The following is a 27,105-nucleotide window of genomic DNA, read 5'->3' on the forward strand; positions in this document are numbered from 1 at the left end:
GTCTTGGACTTTCTCAAGGCTAGAGCTCTACCACTTGAGCCTCAGCACCACTTCCCGCTCTTTTGGATGTATGTGGTACCAAGGAATCAAACCCGGGTCTTTGTGCATGCTAGGCAAGCACTGTACCACTAGAGCAAACTCTCAGCCCTGTATGTTTGTTTGTTTGTTTGTTTGTTTTTTTCCCCCCTTCAGTTGTGGGGCTTGAACTCTGGGTCTGGGCGCTGTCCCTGAGCCACAGCTCCATTTCCCATTTTCTGGTGGTAATTGGATGTAAAGCGTCTCATGGACTTTGATGCTGGCTTTGAAATGTGATCCTGAGTATCTAGGGATAACGGGAGTGAGCCACCACCACCACCCAGCTTCAACTTATAATTTCTTTTTCTTTCTTTTTTTTTTTTTTCCCCCAGTCCTGGGCTTGAGCTCAGGGCCTGAGCACTGTCCTTGGACTTTCTCAAGGCTAGAGCTCTACCACTTGAGCCTCAGGACCACTTCTGGCTTTTTCTACGTATGTGGTACTGAGGAATTGAACTCCAATCTTCGTGCATGCTAGGCAAGCACTCTACCACTAGGCCACACTCCCGGCTCAACATTACTCGTTTTTGTAATGTTTAACTCAGTACACCCAAATACTATCCTTTGAACATGTAATCAGTAGAAAAGTTTAGCTTGGTGGTGGTGGTGAGACTTGAACTCAGGGTCTGGGCACTGTTTCTGAGCTTTTGTGCTCGAGACTAGCAGTCTTCCACCTTGAGTCACAGCTCCACTTCCTGGTGGGAAGTTTTTGAAATCCAGGCTTTGTCTCATACTCAGCGCAGCTTCTGGTCTCCTGGGGAGAGGCTGCTCCTCCTGGCTGCCTCTTGTGCTCTGCTGCCTGGGGTCCACCTGGAGAGTGGCTTGGAGCTCCTGGTCCAGCTGCCCCCTATTCTGGAGCCTGAGAGTCTGCCCCCATCTGCCTTGCCTAGGCCTGCATTTGCTTTAGTTGAGGATGGTAAGACCAATGCCACTTCAGTGGTTAGTTAAGATACTGGGGGTAGGGGTGGGGGGAGGGAGTCCTGGAGTGTGGCCTAGTGGTAGAGTGCTTGCCTAGCATGCATGAAGACTGGAGTTCAATTCCTCAGTACCACATACGTAGAAAAAAGCCAGAAGTGGTGCTGAGGCTCAAGTGGTAGAGCTCTGGCCTTGAGAAAGTCCAAGGACAGTGCTCAGGCCCTGAGCTCAAGCCCAGGACTGGAAGAAAAAAAAAAAAAAGCGCCCAGGCCTTGGTGGTGGTGATGGTGGCATTTCCAAGCCTGCTTCTGAAAAGAAGCCCTCCTGGAGGCCGCTGAGGCTCTCACCCACATAGGGCCTGTCAGACAGGCTGCCGCCATCTGTCCATCCATCTATCCTCTAGGAAAGGGCCAGAGCTAAGGAGTAGGATGGAGGCTGGATGGACTGTGGCTCCGGGGAGGAGGAAGGGGCGTGGCGGCCCCGGCAGACTCCTAAGCTACTTGGGTTCAAAACAACGCTAGGCCCCTCATGCCTGCCCTCTGGACACTGCAGACTTTGGGGAGTGTGGCCTTTTTTCTGCTCTGTTAGTGCCAGTCCACCCCCCAGCTGTTCTCTGAGGTTTGTTTGGGACCTGAAGTTTTGTTTTCTGGGTTTTTTGTCAATGGCAAAAGTTCATGAACTTGACATAAAGGGGTTCACGCTGAGAAACTGCGTGCTCACTGTCCTCTCGACCATCTCTCTGTCCCCGAGTGCGGTCCCTCCCGTTCTGCTTGCAGTGTGACCTGAGCCCTTTGTGCACTGCCTGCCATTTGTGAGTGTGATTCCTGGGACCCCAGAGGGCATGTCTTCCAGAGGACAGGATTCTGCCACAGTTTGAGAACCCAGCTTGGGCCCACATTCAGGGTAGGTTTTTTTTTTTTTTCTTCCAGTCCTGGGACTGAGCTCAGGGCCTGAGCACTGTCCTTGGGCTTTCTCAAGGCTAGAGCTCTACCACTTGAGCCTCAGCACCGCTTCCAGCTTTTTTCTATGGATGTGGTACCGAGGAATTGAACCTGGGTCTTTGTGCATGCTAGGCAAGCACTTTAACCACTAGGCCACACTCCTGGCCCCCATTCAGGGTAGTTTTATGTGCCACTGAGCAGCTAACTCTGTTCCTGTCCAGCTCCCTGGGTAGAGATGGGTTTTTTCCTCTGGACACTCCTAGGTTCAGCCTCTCACCCAGCTGGGAGGTGCCTTATTCTGCCTGCAGTTACAATTCTGGTGGTTTTTGCTGGGGTTCCTTGGTATCTAATTTTCATATGGAAGCACAGTAGTGTCAGACTTGTTTTGGCAGCACTGGTATTTGTACCAGCCCTGGCTTGGTTAGGCCCACGCAGGTGACATCCCACAGAGAGCTGCAGACAGCCCAGCCGTTGGCCCCAGTGCACAGTGCCTATCACTTAGCAGCTGGGCCCTAGGGAGCAGACTGCCCACTTGTTTGTTGGGGGATGGGCACGAGCCTTACAACAGCCAGCCTTAGTGGCACCTAGGTCCATACTTGCCAGCCAAGGGAGGGAGTGAACAACCCCCTGTTGTGCCTGGTCTTTTTTTCTTTTCTTCTTTTTTTTTGTGAGCATGGGGCCTAAGCTCTGGGCCTTGGTGCTCTTCGGCTCCAGGCTACGGACCTACCCCTAGAGTCACAGCCCCACTTCCCGTTTTCTAGTGATTAACTGGAGATAAGAGTCTCATGGTTTTTAGTTCTCATGGTTTTTAGTGCTCATGGCTTTGAACCTGGGCTCTCAAATCTCAGCCTCCTAATTAGCTAGGATTGCAGGTGTGAGCCACGGCGTACAGTCTTTTTCTGTTTTTGTGGCATTACTGGGGATTGAGCTCAGTCTTGTGGACTTGCATTGGTCTGTGTAGGTCGTCAGCGTTAGTGCTGAGACATGCCTTAAACCCTTTTTGTGGTATTTTTTTTTTAGTTAAGGCCTGGGTCCCTTCCTGAATGCATCTCTCACTGTGATTTGCCTGGTTTAGGCTCTTTTCATTTTCTGGGTGACAGGTCACTGGAACCAGTTTTTTTGTTGGGATGGAGTCTCATAGACCTTTTTTTTTATTTTTAAATGTTCAGGCTTGCCTTGAACTGTGTTCCCTCCATTCTCATCCTTCCAAGTAGTTAGGGTCACAGGCCTGTTGTCTGGCAGCGTGGCCTGGATGGCAGGGCAGGTCCCTGGCATCAGAGGCGCAGACACGTGGAGGTCATAGAGCCTGTGGTGTGGCCCTGCTGGAGTGTGAGGGGACGTCTCCACGCCTGCCATGCTGACAGGGTGGCAGAGGTCTGGAAGCTATTGCTGTAGCCCCTCCCTCGGCCTGTGGCCGCCCCTCTCAGTCCCAGTCTGCATACACGCACAAGGGAACCCAGCCTCCTGCTGCTCCTCCGGAGAAGCTGCACATCAAAGCCAGGCCGCTGTTTGATGTCGTGTGCTGGGCTCTGTCCCTGTTTGTGATTTGTGTTCCATGGGGCCCCCAGGGAAGGGCTTTGTGAAGGGGTGCTGGCCATGCCTGGCCAGCTGGCCATGCTTAGTGGGCAGTCATGGATGGGTTGCTTGGCCAGCTGTGTGATAAGCCAGTTCCTTCTTTTTTTCTCTTTCTTTTTTTCTTTTCTCTTTTGTTTTTTTCTAGCCAGTCCTGGGGCTTGAACTCAGGGCCTGGCCATTGTCCCTGAGCTTCTTTTGCTCAAGGCTAGAGTTCTACCACTTGAGCACAGTGTTTCTTCTGGCCTTTTCTGTTTATGTGGCACTGAAGAATTGAACTCAGGGCTTCTTGCATGCTAGGCAAGCACTCTACCACAAAGCCACATTCCCAGCCCCAGCCAGCTCCTTCTTGAAGCAGGTCAGTTATATGCCTCATATCTGAGAGTCAAGAAAGTCTGGGTATGTGGCTCAAATGGTAGCACGATTGCCGTGATGTCCTGAGTTCAAACCTTAGTACCACCCCCCCCAAAAAAAAAGCATTCAATATGTCAGGTGGTCAAGTGCCTGCTTAATAAGTACAAGGCCCTGAATGCAAGCCCGAGCACTGCCAAGCCAGGGCTTATTCAATGAAATGAAGAAATTAAGTGACAAGACATGCAGCTCTTACATATTTGAGAGGCAAAACTCATTATTTCCATCTTTTCTGGCCCTTTCTCACTCCTTCTGTGTACTGTCTTTCCGGGTGGAATTTTCTCCTTTTTTGTTTTTGTGGCTTTTGAAGGAGGAGCTGCAGGAACCTGGCCTGAGCCCCAGGGCCATCGGGGTCTCTGGGCCAGGTCCCTTTAGGACACCCACTTGCGTCTTGGCTCCTGGGAAAGATGGTCAGTCAGGCTTCTGCAGGCTGACTGCCCTTTGTGTCTGCAACCCCAGCCCTACCCTGAGGGCTGGGTCCATGCGCATTCTACCCCATCCTGTCAGGGCCTCTGCAGGCACCAGAGGTTGACCGCACAAGGCCCCAGGCTGCTCTCAAGAATGGGGAACACACAAGAACAAAAGCAAAGAAGGGACATGAAGGAAAATTTGCTGGTGCAGACGAGTCATGATAGAGATGAAAAATGGTCTCCTTTGTGAGAATGCCGTGTGCACGTGTCTCATAGCTGTACCTTCCCAGGGCACCGTCCTCTGCTTTCCAGGCTTGCCCTCTTCAAGCCCAAGTTTGCCTGTTTGTGTGTGTGTGTGTGTGTGTGTGTGTGTGTGTGTGTGTGTGTGTGTGTGTGTGTTCTACCCCTTCCCAGCTGTGTGTCTGTTTGGATCATGACAACCCACAAGGCCTCTTTTTCTGCTGGACCCTGCCCATGGCCCAGCTTCTCTGTTTCCTGTCTTGGAATGGATGGGCTTTTGCTGCTTCGAGGGTGAAGTTGACAGTGATGTGTAAGAAGATGCAGAAATCAACTTTCCTGGGCATTGGCAGTGGCAGGGCTCCAGGCCCAGGAGGGGGCCGCACTCCATCTCCCTGGGGAGGGGCGGTGTGAGTCAGACGTCAGACGTGCTGTGTGCGAGTCTGTCAGGTTCAGCTCCCTGAGACCACCATGAGCAGAACGCCCTGTGTGGAGGAGAGCGGGCAACGGGCCCTCAGTGCTGGGATGGCAGTGGAGGGGGTATGCAGAAGGGGGCCTGCCTCACTTTCCACCTGCCTGCGGTGCTCCCTATCCATTTTCTGCTCTCCATCCTTGTCCTGTGTCCCCATGACCACATGGCTCAGCGTGCTCTGTTTGCAAGCACTGTCCAGGCTGCCGTAGCTGCTGCCATCATGCACTTGAGTGACAGGCACTTCAGGAGTTGGCCCTGCCCTGCCTGATCCCGTGGTTGTCGTTGTGATTCATGAGAGGTGTAACTTTTACTTTCCACATCCAGGCACAGAGCAGAGGTGTGGATTGAGGTCACATAGCTGGAAGGTAACTGGTACAGGTGACGGAACGTGACTCCAGAGCAGGGCATAGGTCAGGATGTGAGCTGCAGCCTCTGGAGCACAGAGAGGATGGCCTCTGCTGAGCCCGCTGTGTCCATGCAGGCCCTGAGCTCGTCGTGGTGGCCTGGGGAGCCAGAGACCCTCTTCATGGAATCTTGAGACAAAACTCAGACCCTAGAATCCTCAGGGCTGCTTGCAGGCACTCATGCTTAGTTGAGCTCATTCCCGTTAGCAAGGAGCCACATGGCAAGGGCACGGGGGTGGTGGCTGGGCTGCTTGCCCTTTGCTCCTTACCGGCTGTGGGGGCCAACCTCAAAGCTGAAAGGAATGGAGAAATCCCTGGCTGAGAGCCAGTCACTGAGGCTCTGCTTAGCTGCGGCCTGCATTGTTCTGATGGTTGTGGGGTTCTGGGAAAGTTGGGGCTGCCTGGCTGAGTGCTGCTGCCTGGACTCGGGCAGGGCTTCCACCATGCTGGGCTGGGTTTCTGGGGTTCCCGCTCTCTGACGCTTCCTTTCCTGTCAGGGAGTGCCTGGAGCATCCTGGTGGGGCGACCCCAATGTGCGTGTACATGAGAGTTGAGGTAGGTGGTGCCCTCCCCACCCGCTCACCAGTCCAGCCCAGCCCACTTTCCACCCTGGAACTGCAGCCCTGCCCAGCGGGAGCAACAGCTCCTGAAAGCAGCATGTGTTTTCTGCAAAAGAGTGGAACGGCCGCCTCTGCTGGAATGGGACCACGGCTGCCCGCCCGCCCGCCCGCCCCGCCTGCCTACGCTGCTCCCAAAACCTCCCTCAGCGTCCTGTTTGTTTTTTCAGCTTCTCTCAAAGCCCAAAGAGTCACAAAAGTGGTTTCATTTTAGTAAATATTTGCTTTGCTCCATGTTTTGATCTTTTTCAAAACTGAGTACAGCGCAGCAGAGGCAAAGCCTGGAAGCCAGGCCCTGGCCGTCTACTGGCCCCGCCCACAGATCTTACAGGGCCTTTTTGTTTCTCCCCTGGCCTAGGGCCCTATTTGGGCATCAGTGGTGGTGTGCTGCCCCTGGGAAGACCCAGGTATATGTAAGATCTCCCAATTCTCTCAGTCAAGGTCCTCCAACCAGAACTGTGTGGAAAAGCAGGGGGCCATGCTGGCCGGTTTCCTCCTTGGGAGGACATGGCCCATGGGACCTCGGGGACCAAGGCCTCCCTGTTGTGCTGGGCATACTCACTGGCGAGACTGGAGCCCAGGCGTAGGAGGGCTGCCGTCAGCTCTGGAGCCAGTTTCTACTCATCAGACCAGCATGAACTCGGTCGGGGCTCAGGAGCAGTCAGGCCTGAGCCCTCTCTGACCTAAGCTAGGTACCAGGAGAGACTTGCCATAGTCACTGGCATGGGACGGTCTTCTCCTCTAGGCAGTGCCAACCCGGAGGACAGCTAAGTTTTGGTGGAAAAGAGGCGGTGGTGTGGCTTTGGTCAGGCGGGTGCTGACAGGGTGTTAATGCCTGGGCCAGGCCAGCAGGGCCTGTGAGACTGGGCATAGCTCAGCAGGCCACGCGGCAGACAGGCGCTCAGAGTCTGGGGCCGGGAAAGAGACTCAGGGACCGCTAGCGGCATGCTGTTCCAGGAGGCCCGCAGAAATGCCAACCAGTAGTGGCTCTAGACGCTTGGTGCTTAGGGAGCAGCCCGCTAGTGTTGGTGAGTGGCGTGGGACCTGCATCCTGTCCAACTTGCCCTCGAGAAGTTGTGCTAGAAAGCAATCTGTGTATCTCTCCCCTCCTGTCCCTGTGCGCATTCCCTGTCTCTAGTCTTTCGCTGTTACCCTAGGCAGGTCTCTGGCTGCAGGTATCCCCTCCTCAGCTTGGTCTTCCCTCCCCAGCCTCTGCTGGGCTGTCCCAGTTCACAGGGAGGAGGCGAGGCTGGGTGGGGGGAGAGATGTCACAGACCATGGACTGTCGGGGGAATATGGGGGGCATGATAGAAGAGGTCCCCGTGCAGCAGAAGGCCTCAGCCCACGCCTGGTAGGGGCTTTGTTGACGAGCACTCTCGAGAGGGATGGTTTTAGGATTGCTCCAGGCTTGCAGATTCTTTGCTTTGCTTGCAGGTAACTGGTGGACCTGCCCTGCAGAGCACAACCCTGCAGTCTTTGGGCCTCACAGGGGGCAGTGCTACCCTCAGGTAGGAACAGCACAGCCGAAAGGCTGGGAGAGCTTATTTAGTTTCAGAATGTCTCAAGAAAAAGCTGGGGCCAGGCCTCTGCCTCACGCCTGTCATTCTAGCTACTCTGGAGATCTGAGGATCAGGATTCAAAGCCAGCCAGGACACAAAAAACCAGGAGACTCTTATCTCCAGTTGACCACTAGAAAATGGGAAGTGGGGCTGTGGTTCAAGGGGTAGGGCGGTAGCCTGGAGCTGAAGCGCTCAGGGACAGCGCCCAGGCCCAGGGGTTAAGCCCCATGACCAAAAAAAAAAGTTGGTGAGGGGTGTTTGAAAAGTAGGAGCAAACCCGTGCCCGGGAGTGGTGTGGTGGCCGGGGTGGGTGACCTCCCTCGGCCGTCTCACTTTTCCCTCCATGCTGAGGCGGTGAGGTGGGTCTGGGGAAGGGGAGGTGTTGGTACAGGGGGCTTGGGGCCTCTTTCTGGCTCCCCTGCAGGTTTGTCATGAGACAGTGTGACTGCACAAGCAAGCAGGAGCCTGGGCCCAGCAGGAACAAGACACCGGGGAGCCCGACCTGCTCCGTGTCAGCTGACCAGGCGTCCAGCAGCCCTCTGCTCCCCTTGAGCTCCGGGGAGCTCAGCAAGGGAGACCTGAGTCACCAGGGAGACGCAGGCACCTCAGGGACTGGCCTTGCCAGTGGCCCCAAGCCAGTGGATGCCCAGGCAAAGCAGAACGCCAAGGAGCCCGTCCCTGTCCCCTTCATTCCTTTCTCTGGTGGGGGACAGCGGCTAGGGGGCCCTTCTGGTTCCTCAAGGCCTCTGATGTCACCTTCTGCAAAGTCACCGAAGACCTTCTCCAGCCCCGGAGGCCCCTCCAAGCCCAAGAAGTCAAAGGCCGGCGAGGAGCTCCAGCACGACCCAGAGCTGGTAAGGGATGGATGGGCCAGGCTGAGGCCTCGGGGTCGCTTCTGAGGCATGTCCTCGGCTGTGCCCGTGTCCTGTTGAAGTGTGGAGCCTGAGGAGCTCCGACGAAGGTGTGCTCACCGTGCCACCCAGATGTAGGTTTCGCGTGTCTCCATCTCCATGGTGTCAAGCTGGGCGGGTCCCCACAGCGACTGGTCCCTGCAGCCTGGGCTGCAGGCTGTCACGTGAAGAGGGTGGCTCTGAGGGTGGACTGCCCCTCCCGTGGCCAGTGTTTCGTCCTAGGCTAAGTCACCTGTGGAGCATCTGTGGATTTTACCAGGGCAGGTGGGCCTGTTGGTCTGGACATCCTTATCTAGCATTGGAAGCCAAACAGGAGGGCTTTTGGCTTAGCTGCTAGGGACTTCTTTGCCGTGGAAGTTACTGTTGGCCATAGAGGAGAAAGTGGCTTCCCTTGTGAAACAGCTGCTCTCCGTGGTTGGAACGTCTCTGGGTCTCCGCTGGTGAGCTTCCGCTGGCTTCTTTGGAAAGAGCAGAGCAGTGTTGGTGTACTCACCTGAGGATGCCTGGGGGTGCAGCCCGAGTGTGGCACTTGTTGGCCTCATGGGACTAAAAGCTTCACTGCAGACTTCTCGCGTCTGGATTATGCAGTTCTTTTCCCCCAGGTTGCTTGGGAATCTAGTCTTCCTCCCTCACAGAGGGACCTGGAGTGGGCTTGTGGCTCTAGCGAAAGGCAGGGGAGCATCTCTCCTGGCTGAAGTTACCCTTGTACCACCAGGGGAGTCCCTGGGGCCTATTGCTCTGTTTAGTGGCTTAAAGGAGGGGGCAGCTGGTTTGGAGATAACATTTTTTTTTTAATTAAAAAAAATTTTTTTTATGACTACCAGGGCTTGAACTGGGAGACTCACACTTGTTCAGCTTTTTGTGTTCCCCCAAGTCACAGAGGCATTGATGGATTGGTTGATTTAGTCAGTCCTGAGGCTTGAACCTGGGGCCTGGGCACTGCCCTTGAGCTTTCACAAGGGTAGCACTCTACCACTTGAGCCCCAGCACCACCATCCCAACATCTGCCTTTTTCTGTGTATGTGGTGTGGAGGAATGGAGCCCAGGGCTTTGTGCACGCTAGGCTAGCACTCCACCACTGGGCCACACTCCCAGCCCTAGCACTTGAGGCACATCTCTGGCCTGGCTTTTTTTTTTTGTCCTGGGACTTGAACTCAGGGCCTGGGTATTATCCCTGAGCTCTTTTGCTCAAAGTTAGCACTCTACCTCTTGAACTACACCACTTCTGGCTTTTTGTGGTTAATTGGAGACAAGAATCTCACTACTTGCCTGCCAAGGCTGGCTTGACTTGGTTTTTTGCTGATCATTTTGGAGATAGAGGCTCATAGATTTTTCTGCCTGGGCTGGCTTTGAACTACAGTCCTCTCTATGCTTTTTTTTTTTTTTTTGATCAGTCATGGGGCTTGAACTCTGGGCGTGGATGCTATCCCTGAGCTCTTCAGCTCCAGACTACCACGCTCACCTCTTAGCCACAGCACCACTGCTGGTTTTCTGGTGGTTAACTGGAGCGAAGGGTCTGGTAGACTTTTGTATCTGGGCTGATTGGGAACTGAGCTCCCTGGATCTCAGCCTACTGAGTAGCTAGGGTTACAGGCATGAGCCACCAGTGCCCTGCTAAGTACAGTCCTCTGCGTCTGAGCTTCCTGAGTGGCAAGGCTTACATAGATCCACTGGTGCCAGACTTTTGGTTTTTGGCTTTTCTGTGTGTGTGTGTGTGTGTGTGTGTGTGTGTGTGTGTGTGTGTGTGTGTGTGTGCACGTGTGCCAGTCCTGGGGCTTAAATACAGAGCTTGGGCACTGTACCTGAGCTTGAGACTAGTGCTCCACCACTTGAGCTACTTACTGCTCTACTTCTGTTTTTTTTGGTACTTAGTTGGGGATAAGAGTTGCACAAGGGCTGTGAATGTAGCCTAGTGGTAGAGTGCTGGCCTAGCATGCATGAAGCCTTGGGTTCAATTCCTTAATACCACATAAACAGAAAAAGCTGGAAGTGGCGCTGTGGCTCAAGTGGTAGAGTGAGCAGAAGGGAAGCACGGAGATAGCCCTGAGTGCAAGCCCCTGGACTGGCAAAAAAAAAGGGGGGGTGGGGGCGGGAGTGTGGCTAGTGGTAGAGTGCTTACCTAGCATGCACGAAGACCCAGGTTCGATTCCTTGGTACCACATACTTAGAAAAAGCCAGAAGTGGTGCTGAGGCTCAAGAGGTAGAGCTCTAGCCTTGAGAAAGTCCAAGGTCAGTGCTCAGGCCCTGAGCCCAAGCCCAGGACTGGAAAAAAAAATAAATAAATAAAAAGGTCCCACAGACTTGTTACTGCCTGGGCTGGCTTTGAACCTTGACCCTCAGATCCTGAGTAGCTAGGATTACACGTGTGAGCCACCCACACCTGGCTTGTTTGTTTTTTTGAGCCAGAGCCTTGCTCTGTAGCCTAAGCTGATCTTAAACTGCCAGTGCTCTTGCCCTACTGCCAAAGTACTGGGAAAGAGATTACAGTCATGCTACCTTCCTGGCTCGGAAAGAGGGTATGTGTGTGTCATGTGCCAACATGCCTATCCTGCCTTGGTGTTAGGGCCAGTGTCAGAGCCCTGGAGCTGGACTATGAGTCCAGCCTGGGTCCCTATGTATTGTGGTCTGTGTGTTCTACCTCTTCCCCTGCCCCTCTCCTTTACCCATGGCAGTCCTGCTCTTACCTGCTTCTGTGGTTGTGCTTTGTGTCTACCTACACATGGAACTGGATGCAGCCTGGAGTACGCTGCTCGGCCCCCCCCCCCCAAGCATTTAATAGTGGCCTTGCGTTTTGACTCACAATCAAGAGTAAGGGGGACAGTACTGTGGCTGACTGGTAGACTGCTTGCCTAGCAGGCACAAAGCTCTGGGTTCGATTCCTCGGTACCACATGCACAGAAAAAGCTGGAAGTGGCGCTGTGGCTCAAAGTGGTAGAGTACTAGCCTTGAGCAAAAGAAGCTCAGGGACAGTGCTAGGCCCTGAGTTCAAGCCCCCTGACTGGAAAAAAAAAAAAGAAAAAAGGAGCAAGGGATAATCATCTGGATTTTCAGTGTGGTCAGAAGGGGAAATAGGGGGCCGGGAGTGTGGCCTAGTGTAGAGTGCTTGCCTAGCATGCACGAAGACCCGGGTTTGATTCCTTGGTACCACATACTTAGAAAAAGCCAGAAGTGGTGCTGAGGCTCAAGTGTAGAGTCCTAGCCTTGAGAAAACTCCAGGGGCATCCCTCAGGCCCTGAGCTCAAGCCCAGGACTGGCAAAAAAAAAAAAAAAAAAGAAGGGGAAATAGTCTTTTACCTGCTGATAACCTGAGCTCTGAGCTGCTGTCACCATATTTGTTTTGGTTGAGAAAAGAAAAATTATTCCTAGTTTCTCATACCCTTCTGTAGCAGTTTGTGGTTTTCCTTCCTGAGTCCTTTTCCTGGTTGTGTGTGATTGCATGTGTCTTCTGTGAGTGAGTCCATGTGTGCTTGAGTGTGAGTGAGTGTATCCATGTGCAAATGTGGGGCTTGGGTGATTGTTGGTGGTGGTTATTTTCCTCGCCTCCTGGACTGTTTCTGTCCCTTGTATCTGCTGGTGTCTCTCATTCTGGTGTGTTAGGTTTATGTCCTTGGGTGAAAATAGCTCTTAAAAAAAAACTTACTTCGGGACTGGGAGTTTGGCCTAGTGGTAGAGTGCTTGCCTAGCATGCACGTAAAACCTGGGTTCAATTCCTCAGTACCACATACATAGAAAAAAGCCGGAAGTGGTGCTGAGGCTCAAGTGGTAGAGCTCTAGCCTTGAGAAAGTCTAAGGACAGTGCTCAGGCCCTGAGCTCAAGCCCAGGACTGGCAAAAAAAAAAAAAAAAAAAAAACTTACTGCTGCGTGCAGCGAGTGGTTCATGCTGATAAGCCTAGCTGCTGAGATCTGAGGATCGTGGTTCAAAGCCAGCCCAGGCACTAAAGACCATGCCATTCTTATTTCCCATCAACCACCAGAAAACCAGAAGTGGTGCTGTGACTCCAGGGGTAGGGCAGTAGCCTTGAGCTGAAGAGCTCAGGGACAGCGCCCAGGCCCAGCGTTCAAGCCCCATGACCCACCAATAATAATAATAATAAATAAATAAATAAATAAATAAAAACAATGTACTATTAAGTAGTTGTCTAGAGGTGATAGTGAGGTTATGAGTAGAATGCACCTTCCTCAGTATCATCCCTCTGCCATCCTCCCCTCCCATTCTCAAGTCAGGTAGCTCAGTCTTTACATAGGGAGCGTTGACTGTAATGACTGCATTTGCTTCCCCTCCCTCCCAAATAAAACCCTGATGGGATAAATAGCTCTTTGAATAATGAATAATGTGAATGAGGAGGCATGGGGGTTGTTTTGTTTTGCAGTGCTAGGGGTAGAGTCCGGGAGCTCTTGCATACTAGGCAGGCTCTGAGCCACACCCCGGTCCTGCCTGTACTTACAGGCTAGCATCCAGTGGCTGTGTTCAGGAACAGACTTGCTGGGAAGATGAGCTCTTCCCCAGAGTACAGTTGGGAGGGGAGTAATGTGGCGGTGTGGCCCAGCTAGTAGGGTACGTGACACTTTGCAGGGGTTCCAGGAGTCGAGCCTGTTGGGGAGGTAGGACTTGTTCCAGTGCATGCTGGGAGGGCGACATGGAGGATGCATGGCAGGAGCCACCTAGCTCAGGGGACTGGGGGACCAGCTGGGTGACCTGTTCCCTTGGCCTTCTCATGGGGAGCCCCAGAGGACCCAGGGCTGGCCCCTGGGACGGTGCACATTGCCTGGGCAGCCTTGGCATGGGACAAGGTGAGGAGCAGATGAGCTGCCTGTCTTGCCCTTGGCGCTGGTCTGCTGCGTGGGTGACTCACCTCTCACCCGCCTGCTCAACAACCTTGCACAGCTGCCAGCCTCATTCTTCTTCTTTTTTTTGAAGATCAGTTTTAGTATTTGATAGCAAAGCCACTAAGCACCCCACTGTCAGCACAGCACACGAGCAGGGGCTGATCTACAGGGCCTGTTCTCAGGACCCGGACTCCAAGGTTCATGCTGAGGCTCACTGTGGGTTTGCATGCATGTCTATCGACGTGCCCACCACCCCCTGTCACCCGCCCTAAGGTGGCACACTCTCCTACGCTCCTCCCACCTTTCGCTGTCTGTAAAGTTTTGCCTCCTCTACATGTCTGTTTGCCTTTGTTTTGTTTCGCCAGTCCTGGGCTTGAGCTCGGGGCCTAGGCCCTGTCCTTGGGCTTTCTCAAGGCTGGAGCTCTACCACCTGAGCCTCAGCACCACCTTAGCCAGGTGCAGTGGCTCACGCCTGTCATCCTGGCTACTCAGGAGGCTGAGATCTGAGGATTGAGGTTCAAAGCCAGCCTGGGCACAAAAGTCTGAGACTCTTATCTCCAGTCAACTACCAGAAAACTGGAAGTCGTGCTGTGGCTGAAAGTGGTGGAGTTAAAAGAGCTCAGGGACAACATCCAGAACCTGAGGTCAAGCCCCACAATTGACCAAAAAAAAAAAAAACGTGGGAGAAAGTTGAGGTTTGTGGCTTGTTTGGTGTAAGTATCTGTGAGGCCTGCATCCACAGCTCTTATCTGGAGTGAAGTTTCCGTAGAACTTGAGGTTGAGCCGTCTGCGCACGCAGGGGGTCATCCACTTGCCGCTACCGTTTCATTTTTGGCTTTAAGGTTAGTCTGAGTTTGCTGACACTTTAGACCTCCGTGTCTGCATTCATAGAGGCTGTGATTATTGTTTGTCCTCTGCCTTTGTTCAGCCTGAAAGTTACGGCCCTGACGGGGACAGGACTCATTTCCCTTCTCCTGCTATGTTTTGGACATAGCCTTTGCAGAAGGGAACATTTGTCTTGGAAAGATGGCTGCTGCCTGCTTCGGGCTCTGCCTGCTGCCCCTGCGGTCACGGTGTGATGTGGTATGTGGCGCACTCTGAGCGCGCACGCATGGAGCTCGGCTCTGGCCCTCTGCCTCTGTTGCAGTGTTCCACTCCCCTTCTCTGGTGGGCTTCCTGGCCGCTGGGCTGACTGGGTCCTGGCCATTTCTATACTGGATCATTTCTGGTTACAGATTTGTGGCCACATGCTGTAGCCCTGTATTCTCCACAGAATGAGGGTGATCATAGCACCCACAGTGTTGAGTGGAGAAGGCAGATGGGGTCCCTAGGCTGTGTCTGGTGTAGGCTCGGGACTTAAAGAATCCATTGGTGAGCATTGGAGAAGGAAGGGGGGGGCATGTGGACCCAGGGTCCAGGTCCGACATGGCAGGCAAGAGCTCCCTGTACTGCCTCCCTCTCTCATTTCACCTTATAGTTAAGATATTTGGGGACGGGAGTTTGGCCTAGTGGTAGCGTGCTTGCCTAGCATGCGTGAAGACCTGGGATCGATCCCTCAGTACCACATACATAGAAAAAGCCAGAAGTGATGCTGTGGCTCAAGTGGTAGAGCTCCAGCCTTGACAAAGCTCAAGAACAGTTCAAGACCCAGGACTGGCCAAAACAAACAAACAAACAAGATGTGTCGCTAGGCCTTTGACTCATGCCTGTACACCTACTCAGGGGGCTGAAATCTGAGGATTGCAGCCAATCTGGAGAGGAAAGTCTGTGAGACTCTTTATCTTCCATGAACCACCAGAAAACCGGAAGTGGCACTGTAGCTCAGGTTGTTGGGTGCTATCCTTGAGCTGAAGCCCCAACCCCATGACTGACCCCCCAAAAAAGAAATATACTTCAATGGTGTCTGGTTTCTTTTTGTGTGTGCCAGTGCTAAGGCTTGAACTCAGGGCCTGGGTACTCTTAGTTTTTCACTCAAGGCTCGAGCTCTACCCCTTGAGCCTCAGCTCAAGTTAATTGGTTAACTGGAAATAAGAGTCTTAGAGACATTCATGCCAGCATGGCTTTGAATTGTGATCCTCCAGCCTCAGCCTTCCGAGTAGCCAGGACCGGTGCCTGGCTTGTCTGGTTTCTTACTGGGGAGTGAGGGCTTTGATCTGTGTCTAGTGCTTTCTGTCCACAGAGCCCCACTCACCGTTCTGTGTATCTGGTGGTTCTTGAGTTCACGCAGCTCTTTCACACCCCTATAGAAGGTTTTTCATCTTTGATGCAGTTTCTTTATTTTCCAGTTCTGGGGCTTGAACTCAGGGCCTGAGCACTGTTCTTGAGCTTTCTCAAGGGTAGAGCTCTACCACCTGAGCCACAGCACCACTTCTTTTTCTGTGTATGTGGTACCGAGGAACCAAACCAGAGCTTCACACATACTGGGCGTGCGCTCTACCCCTGTTACTCAACCACACTCTTGGCGGGGACTCTGGCTTTACTGGGGAGGGTGGGCTTAGTTCCCGCCCCTTCCTGACAGCACCAGCCTGGCCAGTGACCCTTCCTGTGAGGACAGGGCAGGTCGTGTGGCCTAAGAGGAGTCAGCCTGGTCTGCTTGCCCGGCAGCAGCAGCGCAGGCCCTGATCCCAGGCCCCTGCCAGCTGGCCGCAAGGAGGGTGCCTGTGTCTCTAACCTCCCCCCCCCCCCGCCCTGCCTTTGATCTCAGAGCGGCAGCAGATTGATGGCGGGGTGTCCCCGCCCCACCGCCCTGTGCCTCCTGTCACCAACAGCCCTGCACCCAGAAGGCCAGCGGCTGCATGCCTCTGCTTTGTGTCCTTATGCCGTCTTGGGGGAGGGGACGTGAACAAAACAGAAGTTTTTGGGGGAACTTCAAAGGTATACTTTAGTAATCAAAAAGACTTTCCAAGTTTCCCATTAATGTTTTGCCTGTGTGTGGTTTTTGGATTTAAATAAAGACTTAGAAGAAAGAGACAGGATAAAATACAGGCAGGTCCTTGCTGAGGCCTGGGATGCTTCACAGAGCCAGGCGGTTCCTGCCTTTGATGTCAGACATTAATTATTAGAAGGTAGTTTTACTGGTGATCAGAACCCGGCTCAGGGAGAGACTGGGGCTGCCGACACCCCCTGGCCCTGTCCTTTGAAGTCCCTCCACAGCCCAGGAGGCCGCTTGCAGCTAGGCTGATCCAGTAGACACCGCCCCCCCCATGCCTGCAGCCTCCCCAGCAGTTGGCACCAGAGCACCAACCCTGATCAAAGGCCTGGTCGTCCCAGCAGGACTGGTGCCTCTGGCCCGCCCCTGCAGGCGGGCTTCCTCATGGCCTCGTGCCCGCTCACACAGGCTGGGCTTCACCCTCTGGCCCCACCCTCCACACCCACTGCCCAGCCCAGCTGAGCCCACTGCTGCCTGTAGGTCTGGGAGGAGCTGTGGGAGATGTGGGGGTGAGGAGTGGGCTGTGGTGGTAAGGTAGCATGGCACACATGCTGGGCAGGTGCTGCCCTACCTGGGCAGCTGGTGCCCTCGGCGGAGCTGCACTAGCGTGGGCACCACGTGGTCAGGTGTCCCTGACGGTTGCTACCCCTTCTCCTTGGCCTGGGGCCTCTGGTCTGGACATTTCCTTGGGTCAGCCATGGCTCCTGGAGGCGCAGCCGATGTTTGTGGGAGTCACAGGCTTTGCCTCGATGGGAAAGGCCACTGAGGCTTGCTGTCAGATGACGGGCCACGTGTCTGCTTTTTGCCGCCTGGTGGCTGGCAGGTGTTTGCACACCCAGCGTAGCTGACCGCAGCTGTGGTAGGGAGTAGCCGCGCAGAGGCAGCTCCCGCAGGGCCTGCACCCTGGTCTTGTGCCTCTGCTGTCTGTCTCTTCTGGGACCCTGGGAGCAGCCACCAGGCCAGACCGGGCCATGTGGGTGAGCGAGGTCCGTGCCGCAGCCTGCGTGGACTTACTCATGGCCGTGGGGAGCCGTTACTGCTCTTCATCCCTGGCGATGAAACCAGCCATTGCGTGGCTCACTACTTCACAATGTGCAGATTTGCCTGTGGTGGCCCAGGGCTTAGAGTTTCTTCTTCTTCCTCATTTTTTTCTTTTTTGATGGTAATGGGGTTTGAACTCAGAGCATTGTCCTTGCTAGGCAGGCACTATACTGCATAAATAAAGTCTCTAGCCCTTTTTTTTTTTTGCTCTAGAAATCTCTCTCTCTCTATTTATTGTGCACATGCACCAGATCTGGGGCTTGAAGTAAGGGCCTGGGCCTTGTTCCTGAGCTTTTGAGCCACAGTGCCATTTCTTGCTTTTTGGTAGTTAATTGGAGATAAGAGTCTCAAGATTCTTACAGGCTCACTCCTGTAATCCTAGCTACTCAAGAGGCTGATATCTGAGGATCAAGGTTCGAAGTTCAAAGTCAGCGGGCGGGCGCAAAAAGACCTGAGCTCTTATCTCCAGTTAACCTCTAGAAAATGGGAAATGGGACGTAGCTCAAGGTTAGGATGGTAGCCTTGAGTTGAAGAGCTCAGGGACAGTGCCCAAGCCCCATGACCCCCCCCCCCCAAAAAAAAAGTCTCATGGACTTACCTATCCTGGCTAGCTTTGAACTTCAGTCTTCAGATCTCAGCCTCCTGAATACCTAGGATTACAGCATGAGCCACTGGAGCTTGCCTTGATTGAATTTCTCTTCTAAAGGCTGGTGCTTTGCCACTTGAGCTATACATCTACATCTGGCTTTTTGGTAATTAGAATTAAAAGTTTCATGGATTTTTCTGCCCCTGCTGACTTCCAACTGGGATCCTCAGATCTCAGCCTGTCAGTTAGCTAGGTCAGTGAGCTGCTGGTTTTGTTTATTGGTTTGTTTCTGCCAGGGCTAGCTTTGAACCACAATCCCCTGAATCTCTGCCTCCTGAATAAGATGACAGGTGAGAGTTTGCTGCCTGGCTTCTGGTAAACGCTGGTTTTCGTGGGCTATCCTGGAATCATGATATCCCTAATCTCTGGGGTTCCTGGCGGCGGCTGCTGCTGCTGCTTCTTCCTCTTCCTCTTCCTCATCTTCCTCCTCTTCTCCTCCTCCTCCCTCTTCCTATCCTAGAATCATCGTCATACCCCTAATCTCTGGGGGGCCTGGCTTCTGTTACTGCTGCTGCTGCTACTTCTGCTTCTTCTTCTCCCTCTTCCTCCTCCTCCTTCTCCTTTTCCTCCTCCTTCGACTTGAACTCAGGGCCTGAGCACTGTCCTTGGGATTTCTCAAGGGTAGAACTCTACCACTTGAGCCAAAGCTCCACTTCTGCCTTTTTCTGCGTATGTGATACTGAGGAATTGAACCCAAGGCTTCGTGCACGCTAGGCAAGCACTGTACCATTAAGCCGAGCTCCCAGCCCTCCCCTTGTTCTTTAAAAACAAATAGACTTGTCAGCTCTCATCGTGACTCATGGCTGTGGTCCTAGCAACTTGGGAGGCAGAGATGGGAAGGGTCGTGGTTTGTTTCAGCCAAGGTGGTTATGCTTGTAAGACTAGTGTGTTAGCACTAAAAAACTGTGTCAAAGGAGACTTGTGGTCCAGGCTGGCCTGGATATAAATGTGAAGCCCTATTTGAAAAATAACTAAAGCAAAAATTTCTAGAGATGTGGTTCTTGCCTGGCAAAAGTGAAGCTCTGAGTTCAAATCTCAGTGCCGTCCAAAACAAAAAACCATCTCATTTCTCTGAGATGTAAGTCATTCCTGTTCATGGTAGAGAAGACGGAAAATGAAGAGAAAATGAAAGCCTGTTTGTGGAGCGCCGTTAGCGTGCTGGTGTGAGCTTCCTGGCCGAGTCCTGGCAGCCCCACTGAAGAGCGCCGGCCGCCTTCGCCTCTGCCCTCCCCGTGCGGCTCCTGCTCGTGGACCGCTCGTCATGGGTGTGCTCCGACCCTGTCAGGTTCCCTCAGCCTCATCCCAGAAGCTCCGGAGCCTTCTGCAGCTCTGGAGGTGGCTCTGTCCCCGGGCCCTGCCGTCTGTCCTGTTTTGTGCCTCAGGAGCCGGCACAGGTCGCCTCAGACGGCGTCTGAGGGAATGGCATGGCAGCACTGCCAGCTTAACAAGAGTTCAACCTCCAGAGCTGTGCTGACTGCATGGGGCTGTGTGGCCTGTGCCAGCAGCCAAGGCTGGCATCCCTGGGTTGGGTTGGGGCTCGGAGCCCCATGCTTCTCCCTGTCTTGCACGGTGTGCCGAGGGGCAGGGACCAGGTCTTGGACCTTGGTCCACCCTCTCTGGCTCCCCACGGCCTGCTTCCCAGCGAGCAGGGCCGGCTGCTGGTGACCTCGGCTGCAGCTCCGCTTGCGGCATGCCCAAGCCTTGCCCTCTGCGTTAGCGCCCAGGCCCGCTCCAGTCTTGGCCTCTTGCTCTGGCTCGCTGTCTGCTGCCAAGCCATCGGGGCTTTTGATGGTGTCCTCGTGCTCTGGCCCTCCCTCCCTCCCCGGCGGCCCAGCTGTGGGAGTAACTCGGGGGGTTTGGCCTGTGTCCCTCGCAGAGTGATGTGCTTAGTAGCAAAACCTCAAGGGGAAATGCTTCACATTCCCTCCTTCTGAAACCTCTGTCACTCTGGCCTAGGCCAAGGGCGATGAGGAAGGAGGAAGAAAGGGTGGACAGTCCAGGACTGAGGGTTACCTCTTGAGTAGTGTTACGTCTCCTTCTCTGTTTGTCATTGTATTCTGGAAAGTCACTCAGAAAGCTAAGAAAACTCGACAGGTCACTTCTGACATGAGCAGAGCCTCGTGTGCCACCAGACCCCTCTACAATCGACCACACCATGCCCTCTTCCCACTGTCCCTTGCCTCTTCTAGGCTGCAGCGGGCTCTCCAGAAGGCTTGTCCACAGGCCTCAGAGCCAGCGGGTCCCAGCCAGGGCCTCCCCAGGATCAGTTAGACGGACATGGCTTGTAGCAGCCCCCCTGCACCCCCCCCATGTGCCCAACAAACAAACTGTTTCTCAGGAAAGGCTGCTCAGCTTCTGCAGCATCCTGGCTGGAGGAATAGAGAGCAAGTCCGTCTCCTGTCCCCGGACACTGGGCACAGCCCCAGCCCGGGCAGGCGTGGCCGTCCCCCCCGCGGCCACTGTGCTTTCCTCCTCACGTGTCATCCCGCAGCCTCTTCTCCTCTCCCCAGAACATCTCCGTAAGTCCATCAGGATGGGAAGGGAGCGTAAAACTCGATGCCCATGGAATAGTAGACGAGAGCCAGGTGCTGGCAGGACATCCTCAGTGAACGTGGCCCAGTCGGGCCCTGACAGCCGCCTGCCTCCTTGGCTTCCTTGGCCAAGAGTGCCAGCCGTGGCTCCTGCTCTGCGAGTGGTTCTGGGGTTGGAACCCCGGGGCGCTTCCATGTTGTGTCCCCCGGCCTGTCACCTGCAGCGGGGTGAAGTGGCATTCCCAACGACCCAGACCGGCACCCCGGCCTGTGTTGCCAGCACTGGGGCTTGAAGTCAGGGACTCGCTGCTGTCCTTAGATTTTTCTCTCAAGGCTGGCACTTTACCGCTTGAACCACAGCTCTGCTTCCGGCTTCTTGGTAGTAGATTAGAGGTGAGGCCTACGGTTTTCCTTCCTCAGCTTCCTAAGTAGCCCGGGGGGGGGGGGGAGTGTGAGCCGCTGGATCCTGACCAGGCTCCTCCAGCTGACCCTGCGCGGAGGCTCCGGCCTTCTGCACCCCAGCCTCACCCGATAACTGGGCTGCAGGTCCCTCTTTCTTGTCTTGTTTGATGGATTCAGAATAATGACAGGTGTCTGGGTTTTGACTGAAATTTAGTGGTCCTGGGGCAGCGTGAAGCGGGGGGCTGCTGCCCAGAGCAGTCTGTCTGTCTGTCATTGTATTTTATTGTTGGGGTAACATGTAGAGGGGTTACTTACCTTCATCAGGTAGTGGGTACATTACTTCTTGAACATGGATGCCCCTTTTTATGTTTTTCTCCCCCTTTCCCTCCCCCAGAGCAGTCATATTGTTAGAATTGACCTTGCTGTTCTGTTTTGTGGCCACATTCAGGAGTGGAGCCCTGTCTGAAGGCCAGGCTCTGTGTGGTATCATCCACTAGGTATTATGCGTCCCCCCCTTTTTTTGGTACTAGTACTAGAGCTTGAATTCAGGGCCTAGGCACCGCCCTTAGCCTTTTCACTCAAGGCTAGTACTCTGCCATTTGAGACACTGTGGATCTTGGCCTTTGGACTGTTGCTCTAAGGGGGGGTCTGAGGTAGGTGGCCAATGCCCACCCACCTCATCGTGACCTCTGCCTGCTGCCAGCCAGCTAGCCTGGCCACCCGCAGACGTGGCTGCTTCTGGTCTAGGGCATGTCCACGTTCTGCCTCCCCTCCCCCTGGTGCCCTCAAACACTGGCGGCCCTCCTGGAATGCAGGCATTAGGACCTGGCGCCTGGAGGCTCCTTACAAACAACTGTGGTGCCGACTGCCCATGGTGATGGCTGCTTGGTTGTGGCTTTGAAGGGGTCGCCCCTGGGGCCTTGGCGGTCCCCTGGAGCTCCCGCTCAGGTCTCCACCATCCCTCTTCGCGACTCTGCCAGGACTTTGTCCAGGAGCAGCATGGCAGAGCCATTGCTTGGCAGGGTGCAGGGCGTGGGGTGCAGGAGCAGTAGCTGAGGGGCAGCCCTGGAGACAGCTGCCTCCGTGCAGTGTATTGAAGGCGTTGGCCCCTAAATGCTAGGCAGGGCCAGCCAGCCTGGCCCGAAGGGCCTCCATGGGGAGATGCTGTGTCGTGGCCACACGGCGGTGAGTACCTTGGCCAGGCTTGGCCCGTGGTGGGCTCCAGCACTGAGGAGGTGTGTGTGTGTCTCACCGCCCACACCGCAAGTGGAACGGGTCTGCCTTGTAATTTTCATTGCCATTGATGCCAATTAGGAGTGACGCTGTCCCTTCCTCTGTCCCCGGGGTGGACAGAGGAAGCTGGTTTGTTCCCTAGGGGAGGAGAGAGGTGGAGTCAGCCCAGCCATGGGACTGCGGCGGCGAGGGCAGTGGGGGCATTTGGCTTGGGGTTTTTGCCAACACTCTAATTTGCTGGCTGTTGCTGCCCTTCCTCTCTGGAGCCCCTGACGTGGCCTAGAACAGGGGGGCTGCTCCCTAAATGGGCTCCTGATCTTGGGGTTCTCCTTGAGGCAGAAAGTATACAGAGGAGCTGCCCAGGCTGCCCTTGCCTGCTCCCCAAATGCCACTGGGCTCTGGGGGCCTGGTTCCTCGCCCCTCCCCATCCTGCCCCCACCCCCGCCCTGTGCTGGCAGGTAGGCTTCGGAGGGGTGGCCCAGGTCTAGAGTCTGCACGGCTGCTTCAGTTGAGGCCTTCTGTCCCCAGCCCGTGGACCGCGACCCTGTGGTATGCCACCCCGATCTGGAAGACCTGCTGCAGGCCTGGCCGGCAGAGCTGCCTGATGAGTTTTTTGAGGTGACTGTGGATGATGTGAGGCGACGCCTGGCCCAGCTCAAGAGTGAGCGGTGGGTGCCCCAGTCCCCTCAGCCACACGGGAGCATCTTCCCCACCGCAGCACCTCAGGGTGGGAGCCCAAGTGATTGAGGAGCGCAGCGTGGAGCCTGAGGGTGGAAGGAGGCGTCCCGTGGTGCCTGGGGGCCCCCACCATAAGGATGCCTGCACCCCTCTCCACAGGAAGCGCCTGGAGGAAGCCCCCTTAGTGACCACGGCCTTCAGGGAAGCTCAGATGAAGGAGAAGTTGGAGCGGTACCCAAAGGTATGCAGGGCCCAGGCAGGTGGTCTAAGAGGGGCCTCCCGGGACAGACGCTGCCTGCTGTGGTCCTGACACCCCACGGTAACCCCGACTCACGTGGCCTGCTTCTGTTTCCCATGTGCCCTTGATTTATCAGTTAACTGTGTATCTGCCATGTTTTGTGATGAAAGTCCTCTCCCCCCCATTTCCTTCTCCCTCCCCCCTTCCTCTGTGTTCCAGTACTGAGGCTTGAATGGAGAGGCTGGGTGCTGTCCCTTAGTTCTTTTTGTTCAAGGCTGGCACTATTCCACTGGAGCCACACCTCCAGTCCAGCTTTTTGGTGGATGACTGGAGACACTGCCCAGTCTGGCTTTGACCTTCGGTGGTCAGATGTCAGCCTCCTGCGTAGACAGGGTGACAGGCATGAGCTGTCAGCGCCCGGCGGCATGAGCTGCTCTTGAAGTTTACGAATGTCTGCTCTCAAGTCCGTTAGCTGACTGTAATCTCGGCATGTAGGAGATCGAGGAAGGGGGGTTGTGATTTCTAGCCAACCTGAGCTGCCTCGACCCTGTCTCAGAACACACGCACGCACTCGTGCGCGCAGAGCCAGCACGGGGAGAGAGGGCTTCGGGGGTCTGGCTCACCCCGGGCCCCTCTCTCCCTGCAAGGGCTCAGTCCTGATCAGTCCTGACTTGTGTTTTTTTGTCCAGGTGGCACTAAGGGTCCTATTTCCTGACCGGTACATCCTGCAGGGCTTCTTTCGCCCCAGTGAGACAGGTGAGCCGACTGCTGGAGGAGGCGTCGCTCCCGAGGCCCTGCCTCCGTCTGGGCTGCAGTGAGACGGCGCAGCGTTGCACCGCTGGTGACTGGCTTTTCCCGTGGACGCAGCTCTGGTTTGGGAGCCTATGTACGGCCTCTTCTGCGAGGCCACTAGACAAGGGTGGGCCCCCGTGGCCTGTCCAGGACCGTGGTGGCAAGGCCTCCTGAGGGTGCTTCCCACCGGGCCGAGCTCAGGTCAGGGTGGTTCGTGGAGCGCGTGCATGGGCTTATCTGGGCCCTGGCTAAGCCTGGAGCTGGCCAGCAAGTTGGGGTGCAGTTTTCTGAGAGTCTCGGCTGCTCAGCAGACTGCATGGTGGCTTAGCCACTGAGGGGCACCAGGGATCTGCCCTCTGCCAGGAGGGCAGGAACTGAGTCTGAGTCGTCCTGGCATCTCCAGACTGGCCTCCAGTGGGGGTGGGCGCCCTCGACTCACTCTCCCCCTCCTCTACAGTGGGGGACCTTCGAGACTTCGTGCGGAGCCATCTCGGGAACCCTGAGCTTCCCTTTCACCTGTGTGAGTTCTCCCCTGGGTGACCCGCCCTCCCGCCCCGCCGTGGCTGGAGGCAGCTGTGGGAAGGAAGGGGGCTGCTGTGATTTGTGACGTCTGTGGCAGATGACTGTGGTTCAAGTGGACCAGGGAGAGTGACAAGGGGGGGGCTGTAGGGTGGGACAGGTGGATGGCAAAGCTGTGGGGGGGTAGATGGGGAGGCGAGTGGATGGGGAGAGGCTCCTCTCAGTCCTCTAAGGTCTTGCCCCAGCAGAGCTTTCCCCAGGGGCCCTGGAGGCTCTCACCCCACGTCTGGCCCCTCTCTCCACAGTCATTGCTCCTCCCAAAACCATCCTGGATGACCAGGCACTGACCCTCTTTCAGGTACCAGCGCTTTGCTGGGGCGCCCCGGGGGGGGGGGGCGGGCCCTGTTGGGAGGGCCGGGCGGGCGGGCGGGCGGGTTGGGGCGCTGCGGTTGGGAGTCTGGCAGGAGCTGCTGCGGGCTAATAAGGCCTTTCAGAGCCGGTGAATTCAGAGGCACGGGGCGCCTCTGAAGTTGTTCCTGACAGGGCTTTCCAACCTCCTCCACTTCCTGCCTGGCCCCCGGGTGGGGTGGGCCTGCCCAACTGCTTGGCCTGCCGGCCTGAGCAGGGGCCACCCCGGGTCCTGGCCTCTGGACTGCCAGGTGACACCAGCCCCTCCCCACAGGGGAGTGAGGAAGGGGCCCTGGAGTGGAGGTGGCAGGGCTGGTGGAGAGCTGCAGGACCGCCGCCGCCGCTGCTGCCGGCCCTGGCTGGCCTCTTAATAGCAATGCCTCAGTTGGCCCCGTTCCCTCCCACTGGGGCCTCTGGAGGTCCTGAGGGCCCCAGGGCTCTGGCCACTTGATCCCAGAGCCAGGAGGAATGAATGTCCTGTCCTTTGGCCCCCTGGGAGAGCAGCTGTGCCTCCCTAGCCCCTCTGGCCTAATGGTTTCCTTTTCAAAGTCTCTTCAGATATTTTAATTAACAACAGAGGCGCCTGAAGGGCTCTGCAGAGGTCTGGGGGGAGGGGGAGGGGGAACAGGCTCCACTGCCTGCCTGGAGCTGCCATGCCTTGAGGTGAGATTATCGGCCCTGGAACGGAGCAGGACCTGCAGGCAAGAGGTGCCACTCAGGAGCTGCGGCCCTCACCCCTCCCCAGACTGAGACCCCTTTGTTCCAGCTCCACCACTCCCTGAGCCTGGCCGGCCTGCCGATTTGCACTGCATTTGGAAGATGGAGGGCCTGTCCCCCCTGCCCAGTGAGGCGGCCCTGGGGGGCTTCCTACCCAGGCTGGTTCTGCTGACACCAGCAGCCGCCTCCTGTCATCTGTCAGCTCAGTCTGGAGCCACAGGGCCTCCTGAGGGTGGCGTCCCTGTCTGCTGCTGTCGAGCTGTCAGGGTAGGGAAGGAAGCTGGCCCTTCTGGCTGGTGAGCAGGCGGCTTTCATGTTTCTGGCTGCGCTGGGCTCTGCTGCTGGTGAGTGTCCAGTCGAGTCCTTAGTTGCAGAGCACCGAGGACGTGGGAATAGAGGCTCCCCATGCACCCCGCACCAAGGCAGGCAGGGCAGACCTAAACTGTGGGCACAGTCCACCCGGCCTAGTTGACGCCTGAAGCCCAGTGAGGTCTCGCCTCTCTTGCCCTCGATGTGTTTTCTGGCCAGCTGTTGTCCACCTGTGTGCTGTTCCTTCCCTGTCCTTTCCCTGGGAGCTCTCGGCGGTCCACGAGGTGAGGGGTAGAGTAGCTTGCGGTGCATGGCCGCGTCTGTGCCAGGTTTGGAGTCCTGGCCAGGGCTCAGTCCCAGGCCTGGGTGGGGCAAGCTGCTTGGACTGTGGAGTCAGCGGAGAGGGGAATCTCCCTTCTGTTGGTCAGGGTGCTCTGCTGTCCACATGGCCCTCCTTCCGCAGGGACCCTGCAGACCCTCGCTAACGGATTAAGTCTTCAGGGGCACAGGGAGGCTGGGTGCAGGAGAAGCGCCCGGGCTAGTCCAGGTTCAAGGCGGAGAAGAGGGAGGTGAGGCGGCCCCAGACTGCGGCTGCTTAGGGGCTCTTGCACAATCCTAGCCTGAATCAGGTGAGAAGCTCCAGAAATGGGTGTCAGGCCACCAGGAGTCAGCTAGCCCCAGCTGGGGGCTCCTTATCTCCTTACCCTGGGCCCTTGGGGTTCCAGCTCACTTCCTTTGCCAAGAGAAAGAGACTCCAGCAACCCGGGCTGCTCCTTACCCTGAGCAGGCTGACCTGGCCATACCTGTGTGGTGGGGCGGTCAATTGGTCCCAGGCCCAAGGGGACAGGCTTTCTCTTGGATTACAAGTCAGAGGCTCAAGCTGTTCTGGGGACCCAAAGAGGTCAGAAGGCTCGTTTGTTCCCTGGGGACCCAGCCGAGGGTTCGGAAGGTTATAAGGTGCAGCAGGACTTGTAAAGGTTCATTTGGGGTCATTGCAGAGGTCCGGTATCCTGGAATACACCAGCTCTAGTGCCAGCCAGCCTGTGTGCCCCCCTGTCCCTTTTTTTGGGGTGGGGGTTATGGGGCTTGAACTCAGCCTGATTACTGTCCCTGAGCTCTTCAGCTTATGGCCACCGCCCTACCCTTGAGCCAAGCCCCACTTCCAGTTTTCTAGAGGTTGAGGTAAGAGTCTCTTGTCCTTTTGTGCCCAGGCTGGCTCTGAACCTTGATCCTCAAATCTCAGCCTCCTCAGTAGCTAGGATTATAGGCCTGAGCCGCTGCACCTGGCTCCCTGTCCATTTTGAGCTACCTTG

The 27,105-nt window shown here is 55.7% G+C and overlaps 1 protein-coding gene across 1 annotated transcript in view; it reads left to right on the forward strand.

The window, feature by feature from the left end:
• Aspscr1 (ASPSCR1 tether for SLC2A4, UBX domain containing) overlaps nucleotides 1–27,105 on the forward strand; it is a 41,758-nt gene that overhangs the window by 12,613 nt on the left and 2,040 nt on the right. The window contains exons 5-12 of the mRNA XM_090351390.1: nucleotides 5,932–5,989; nucleotides 7,486–7,559; nucleotides 8,035–8,464; nucleotides 22,660–22,799; nucleotides 22,969–23,050; nucleotides 23,737–23,803; nucleotides 24,297–24,359; nucleotides 24,664–24,716. Coding sequence (XP_090207516.1) covers nucleotides 5,932–5,989; nucleotides 7,486–7,559; nucleotides 8,035–8,464; nucleotides 22,660–22,799; nucleotides 22,969–23,050; nucleotides 23,737–23,803; nucleotides 24,297–24,359; nucleotides 24,664–24,716 — 967 coding nt within the window. The remainder of the gene's footprint in view (nucleotides 1–5,931; nucleotides 5,990–7,485; nucleotides 7,560–8,034; nucleotides 8,465–22,659; nucleotides 22,800–22,968; nucleotides 23,051–23,736; nucleotides 23,804–24,296; nucleotides 24,360–24,663; nucleotides 24,717–27,105) is intronic.

This window comes from Megascapheus bottae, chromosome 17, assembly GCF_031878675.1.
Source record: "Megascapheus bottae isolate mThoBot1 chromosome 17, mThoBot2.hap1, whole genome shotgun sequence".
Taxonomy (NCBI): domain Eukaryota; kingdom Metazoa; phylum Chordata; class Mammalia; order Rodentia; family Geomyidae; genus Megascapheus; species Megascapheus bottae.